This window comes from Azolla caroliniana, unplaced genomic scaffold (genome assembly GCF_043228905.1).
Source record: "Azolla caroliniana isolate FFs.n. ecotype wild unplaced genomic scaffold, voAzoCaro1.0.p SCAF_8, whole genome shotgun sequence".
Lineage (NCBI taxonomy): Eukaryota > Viridiplantae > Streptophyta > Polypodiopsida > Salviniales > Salviniaceae > Azolla > Azolla caroliniana.
In genome coordinates, this window is record NW_028230443.1 from 7,416,922 (window position 1) to 7,424,764 (window position 7,843).

The 7,843-nt window shown below is 35.6% G+C and overlaps 1 protein-coding gene across 1 annotated transcript; it reads right to left on the reverse strand.

The window, feature by feature from the left end:
• Positions 1–690: 690 nt before the first annotated feature.
• LOC147860945 (GDSL esterase/lipase 7-like) lies at positions 691–5,645 on the reverse strand. Its single transcript, XM_087323662.1, has 6 exons — positions 5,493–5,645; positions 3,357–3,635; positions 2,985–3,109; positions 2,633–2,872; positions 1,588–1,843; positions 691–1,049 (listed from the first exon to the last, which is right to left on the reverse strand). The coding sequence occupies exons 1-6, from the start codon at positions 5,521–5,523 to the stop codon at positions 835–837; spliced, it is 1,146 nt and encodes a 381-aa protein (XP_087179788.1). The 5' UTR covers positions 5,524–5,645; the 3' UTR covers positions 691–834.
• Between the last annotated feature and the right edge of the window lie 2,198 nt (positions 5,646–7,843).

A 7,843-nucleotide genomic window follows, 5' to 3' on the forward strand; every position in this document is an offset into this window, starting at 1 on the left:
TATACTCTTCCAAGATTGATCATGTGATAACGGAGCTCATTTAATTAACATTGCTTTTTTTATTCTTCCAAAAATCACTCAAATAAGTATGACTATGATAAATCATCAACACCCCACAAAGTTGCTTTTCAAAAGTAGAGCAAGCAAATTGTTACATTCTCCTAAAGTTGTAACTTCAAGAAAATATTTATTATCATCCATATGTAGATTTTGGAGGCCATATGTTAAATCTAATTCCTTGGTAAAAAAAAAGGAACATCATTTACCAATAGATAGATGCTTTGTAACTATAGATAAACAATCTATCTCTACAAGTAGAATGGTAGTAGAGGAAAGTTTTTTATTTATTTGTAATCAGGACTTCATTGAACCACACATACATTACGAAAAGAAAGACCCAAGTATCATTTAACACCCTATAAATACATGCCAAAGGTTTGCATTAAGTTCAAATAGTGCAAGTTACAACCTAAACCAAGATTATTTATGGTTAAAGTCTTTATCCGAGCATTGAATTCCTAGCTTTTAGCCAGTAATAACCTCCTCTTACTTATCAGTTATTTGGAGTCCCTGTTAAGAAAAATAAACGATCCTACCAATAAACAATGTTTGGGAATTTCAAGTTTGTGAATTGGCATATTGTAAATTTAGCAAATCCTAAACATGTTTGAATCATTCACAATTAGCTCATTACATTAGTATTAATATAATGTCCTTTGTTCTTAGGACTTGTGTAAGATGGCAAAACATTGAACAAGAACATCCTTCACTTCTTCATTAATACATTTAATTAAGATGTGCACACTCTTCAATCTTTTTTCAATTCATTTAAACTCAAGAGATTGCAAGTTGTTCTACACTTTCTGGTGAGCAAACACTTCCATTCCAAAGTAATAGAGAGGTGAGATAATTCACCCTCTCTGTTGGATGGAAAGCATCCCAAAATACATATTTATTAGCGTCGGGGCAAGCCATCTGTGGAAGAACACAAGTCATCCATCCACCATATTTACCTGCACCGCAACATGCAGAGTTTCGATTCTCGAAACCTAGTGCCAAGAAGAAGTTGAATTTTATATCAAAGCTACATAAAAAATAAATTGAAATTCTTAATCAAGCAAAATACTTCCTTGAATAGATCCTATGTCCACAAGTTCAAGTCTAAATCAATTACATGTCGATATCAAATTCTTTGTAAAAATCATTTTCTTTTTTACCTTGAGATCTTATATCAAAGTAGATATTATGTAAACAAATCAACATAGGGGTAAAAATAAAATTTTGAGACTACTATTGAGATGCATGACTTTCTACATTTTCCGAACCTAATATTGATTAAAGTACATATGATCATGCTTATATACATGCAAACATTTAGCAATGGGGATTTTATGATATCTCTTTCGGATGAGATTAGAGCAAGGCGACCGATTGATACATACATATGGGTGTGAAACCATTTTATAATGTATTATAAATGAAATTGATCTTAATAGACATTGAGAAAATCCTTGTTTCTACTGCAATAACTAAAACAACTCACCCAAACATGCTTCAGGAAAATGTTAAAAAAAAGAGCAGCTTTACCATATTCTTTTGCATTCAAAATGATGTCGTAAACGCCTTTGAATATATCACAAAATATAATTCTTGAGTCGGGGAATTCGGACCGGAGTCGTAAAGTCAACAAGTTAAGGTTATCATTATATTCTTGTACTAATGAATTGATTTCCGGAATGCATTCTCCAACTGAACTATTATACGAAGACAAGAAGTTTGGAGCACATCCGATCGGACCTATACCAACCAACACAACTTTCTTCATACCTGCTCCAATGAGGAACTGCATAGAAGCAAAACAATTAACAATTTTTATAAGAAACACATACATTCTCTGTGATAAAGCACACAACCACGACATGTGTGAGAAGCGATGCACATCTTTATTGAATATCATAGAAGTAAGCTATATATTTTGTTTAGGGTTGTAACCTAGTGATAATCTCATGCAAGTTTTTACAATCTCATGCACTAGGCTTCAAATCTTACATATGCATTCCTTATGAGATTACCCCATGGAATGTAAGGGTTGAGTGTGTGACTATCTAGTCTCCGCGAGACAACCTAACCAACTAATCCACAATCAATTGAGCTATTTCTTTCCTTTGTATGTATGTGTATCCCACAATCAACAACATTATGAATGAACAACACTTCAAGTTTTCCCCTTCAGGAAACCTTTACACTCTTTCTTTGTCTGACTGTATTTGGTTTGAACACAAGACATGATGACATGCTCAGACAATAGGTTTCCTGGCAGAGACCAGAAGGTCACATTCCGCAACGGCATCTAGTAAAGTTGGGCATCCCTGGGTGCATAGGTTAGTAAAAACTTGGCTTACTACTATGGTACACCTTAGGACGATATAATTGTGGCCCTAATCGTCATTTTTCCATAATCGTTATGATGGATTTCTATCACATGTTGAAGTTTCCCATTAGTAACACAATGTAGCACAAAAATAAATAAAAAGTTTGTGTGTGCATAATTTATGCATGTACTAACATTACAGTTTTTCACTAACATGGTAAGTGTTTACTAAATGCAAGGAAATAAATCATCAACACTTACTTTTAAATGGGTTCCCAAGGTTTCCAATAGCATTCTGCTGAATTGTCTAGGATTCTGTTTTTCCAAGACACCGGATACATTGCGAAGGTAGTAATGAATAAAGTCATTATTGCCAATGGAGAAATAGAACAAGGACCGTTGTACGGTTTCTTTTGTATAATGCTGTCCCAAAATGATGGACATTTTTGCCTCTGAATCTGAGAACATGCCTAGTTGTTCAGTGAGAGACATGTGCTGGCCCTGGATAGTAGTTTTCAAACTTTAGGAGAGTTTTGTACATTAAAAAGCTTATCTCCACTCTTTTGCAGCATAATGCCACTTGAAAAAAGAGAGTATATTTCCTAGTTCTTACAAGATCAGAACCCGATTCTGGAAGTATTCCAGCACCCGCCGAGGCAAAGTTAAGTCCTTTCGTCATGTTCGTGACATTTGGGGTTCCAAGCACAGGTGGAACCATCGGTAAACCCATGTAAAGTGCTGGGATTTAAAATAATGCAATGTGAGAAACAAGACACTGCCACAGCTGAAGCATGATGTGAAGTGATTGCCTTCAGATATTATGTACGAGACGTAAGACATGGCCACGATTGATCGGTTATAGATAGTTGATGTGGTTAGCTGGTGCAGAAAATTGAACTTCTAAAATGGAATGTATAAAAATGATGGTGCATCAAGCATGTGCATTGCAATACTAAGGCTTTGCATGTTTGAGAAAAGGACTTACCAAGATAATCCACACTTATTTTTCCATTACTGAATCTTCCATTTGGCCGATGGTCCACGAAATCTCTTCCATATGGTGGCATATCAGACCTTGCAAGGGTTACTAAGTAGTTATTGTTTCCACAATCAACTGTAGAGTCACCAAATATATATAGACCTGGAACCGTAGGCTTAGGTGCCGAATCCGAGACCCCAACATCAGCATATAAGAGAATGCTCAGTCCAATTAGCAACCCCATCATTTCTCTTTGTCTCATGTGAAGTCTTCTTCTGATAGCAACTGGAAAATGATGACCAACAATAACATCATCATTTTACTTAGTGATCTCAAGTTCAAACGAACATCCTAGGAATCTTGAAAAAAATGCAGTCAATTAGATGAGATAGTAGTTATTTCTTCGACATAGTCTGTTGAATTATCATTGAGCTCACCTCTAGTGTCTTCATTCCAAAGGAGTTTATACAATGTTTTCAGCAATATTATCACAGATACAAACTAGAGACTAGGCTTCAAAAGGATGACTAAAACAAAGACAAACATTGTTATGATGTGCCTTTCATGAACTGTAATCCACCATTGATGGAATACTTCTAAATTTCCTATCTCTCGGACAATTGTTAGAACCTGCTAGTCTTGGCTACATAATCTTGTTGACCTCGTGTTAAATAGAACCCTTTGAGAGAAAGAAATTTCCATAATTGAGAAGGCATTTACCTCTTATATTCGTCTTAACGGCATCTGCAGCTTGATTGGTTACCTCCCTTCCTATATCAAAATCCCAAAATCAATGTCTAGCAAGAATTCGACCCATAGATATTTTGGATCATGATGCTTAGGCTAATCATAGAGACACTTAGAAGAATGACAGTTAATCACAAACCAACTCCATAAATACATTGTACGAGTGCCAAGCATCCAAGGTGTTGAACGTGTGATAACAATTCCTTCTCTTATATGGCACACACAATACCACATTTGTGGTTTGATGATCTTGTGGCTTCCCATGATTATAATGTAGCTCCACCACAAATGGCTAACTTGTATACACAATCTACACCATTGGTGAGGATGTAAGTAGCTCAATCAATGATTGATAGAGCTTTGTTATTCTTCAAATAGATGGGCAGCTAATGCTATGGTTCTTGTTGCACATCCTTACAATAATCTAGTAAAAGGTTCTATAAACCTAATCACAGTCCTTGATGAGCTTTCCAAAGAACTTTGACAATTTGCAAGTTTCTCATGGTCAGTATGGAAGCCCTCCATAGGGATAATGTATACAAGAGAAATAATGTTTTATTAGTATGGATGAATTCACTACAGTTGGACTGCTTTACATATGATTGCTCTTGTTTTTAGAAGCAACAAGATAATCTGAAGATGTTGCATGCTCCCGAGGAGCCCGACTGTATATCCTCGAGGTGCAAGATGATCCACTTTGTCTGATATGGATGTAACAGATTGTACATCATCTTTTGGAAAATTGTTGTCAGCCCAAAAAGCAAGATCAGCTACAAATATATATAAAACATGTGTGCATGAAACATGCTTATGTTTACGTCCACAACATATATATACCAATACACTCTCATACATACACACTGATGTATGTATGTATGTATGTATTCAGGTCCATCAGGTCCATTAATTCATGCATTTTTATAATGGGAATATCGCCAGATATAGAATTAATTTTTTGATGAAAATGGCTTTAAGATGGATTTTTCCTAGAGAGGATCTGAAATAAAATACTCAATACTTAACAGAAGAAGAAGCAATTACAACCTGGTTTGATCATAATGTATGCAGGTCCATTAATCCATGCATTTTTATAATGGAAATATCACTAGATATAGATTAATTTTAAGGTGAATGTGGCTTTTAGTGTCGATTTTTTTCTAGAGAGGATCTGAAATAAAATGCCCAATACTTAACAGAAGAAGAAGAAGAAGAAGCAATTACAACTTGGTTTCATCACAGAAAAGAAGAGTATCTGACTATGATGAACAAAACAAGTGATGAATTAAAAGCACAAACACATAAAAAAAAGGCAAGCTATTACAAACTATCTGTGAAACCCATATCTAAGAATTAAATAAGAAAATGAAGGGGAAAAGGCAAGATAAGAATAAATACCTTCTCCTTCGTTTCCTTGTTTTCTTTTCATTCTCCTTCTCCTTCTCTTTCAACTTCTTCTTCTTCTTCTTCTTCTTCTTCTTCTTCTTTGTTAAAACAGAGCAAAAGAAGGAGGAAGGGATGCATACCTGCATGACTGACCTGTTGATGAGAGTGTGTCATGAGGTTTGGAATGTTGAAGACAAGAGTTAGTTAGGTCAACTAACTTTTAACTGTATTATTCCATCAATGTGGGCATGACTCAAATGGGAGGTATCTTTGTCAAAAACATGCCCTTTTCAAAACTCCCCCGGAATATACCCGGCAGTCCGGGGAATTCGGAATCTCCGGAATATTCCCCGGAATCCCCACCCGGACTTCTTGACTAGACCTCAATGGGCCTGGAAAGCTTCGATTGTGGGCCCAAACGAAGCTAACTCACATCAACTTTCCTACTACCATTGCATGGGAAAAGCAAAGATAGGTAGATAGATAGATATTTTTTCGCGTCCATAGAGAGGCCATACATTGACCCATAAGGAATAAAGCTCAGACTTGAGACAAACACATGCACACACACACACACACACACACACACACACACACACACACACAAATGCAACATATCGAGTTTCTAGTTTGACGCAAGATATTGAAAGTATGGTCTCGAAGATGGACAACATTGCACTTGCTTTCGCGATGCCTTGCGAGATTCCTCCATGGTACGTGGGTTTAAGGTTTAAGGTACACATTTATATTAGATATGTTGCGTCAAGCTACAAAACCATATCGTATTCTTCAAATGAGCAAAATGCACACATTCATACATGCCAAATCTCATCCCCTTCTTAACCATTCGTATCATTGCTTCCATATGATGTAGCTCACATTCTCTTTGATGTGATGCAAGGTGTTAGGGTAAATGTGAAGACACACTCATCAGCCATGCATATTTTTCTCGATCAAAAGATCATGAGTCTACCTATTGCACTCTATTACAATATTGCTCGAGATTTGAGTTTCGTTTCCCACATTGCCAATATGAGCATACACGATGTGGTAAAGGTTGTACATTGACACTCCTCCGACTCAATGACACTCAAGTTTGCTTTCCCCACATTGACTTCTTTGTGACCATAAACGGCACATTCTCGAATAATTGTTATATTGATATTTCCCCTCCATAAAAAAGGACATTTGGCACAAGATTGACAAGGAAGCTCAACAAAGAAGCAATATGCCTCACTTTCTTGCAAACTTAATTTTTTTGTGTTGCGTGAGTGTGGATTTATGTTAGAGCATTCAGTTTGAGAAATGTAGCTTTCCAAGTTGTCTGACAAAGAAAAAGGATTAGAGAAGTATATTGTGTACATGCATGTGCATATATTAACACCTTGATAAGGTGTTGTAATGGAAGTTTCGCATACGCTTGTCATGTAAATATCTGTGTATGGCAATAACAATTGGCAACGGTTTGGTTCAAAAGTGTCAAACTTGAACCGTTTAAAACTTTTGAAACTAAATAAAACCAAACTCAACAATGAAACCTTTAAATTGAACCATTACAAAAAAATCCAAGATCAAACCAATCGGTTTTAGAGATTTTCAAACCATTAAACCCGCATTTTCACTGTTTAGTTTCAGTTTCCACTTAGTTCAAACGTCAAGTTTAAATTTTTTAAATTTTCAATGTTTCCTTTTTCCAAATTCAAAATTTTAAAGATTTTTCAAATTAGGCTTTAAAACTAAAAGATTGTTCAAAAATTAAAATAATAATCAAGTGTCAACCCTAAACTGTTAAACCATTTAAACTAGAAACCATTAAGTTGATAAAGGCCAAATCGAATTGTTGACCCCCAAACCAAATCAAACCCAAACTGAACTAAACCATTTAGATTGTTAATCCATAGAGGGTTGGGGATTCTCCAAAAAAAAATTGTCGTGGATGCCCATAATTGGATACATTCTTTTTACATATATAATTTACCATTAGAAGTTTGGGATAGTATAGTACCCCAAAAATGGAAACTCAAGAGTCTTGCCTTCTCTTCTTTTTGTGAATTAAAAATGAATTATTCTTCTTTCGTTGATTGGTTGCAAGTTTTCTTGACTTGCGATAGATCTTAACATTGTTGTAGGTTCATTAACCATGTAATGGCAATCCTACTTTGTGACAGAATCCACGGTAATGGCTTTCGCAGTTTGGCTTGGTTTGGTTCAAACCGAACCATTGTTGATTGTTGTAAGGCAATAAGTCATTTGAAAAAAAATGGATCACCTTGGGGAATATTCTAACTCAAATTCAAGCATCATATAAAGGTGTATGGGAAATCTGAAAACCAATATCCATTAATCATGAGGGCCCTTGAATT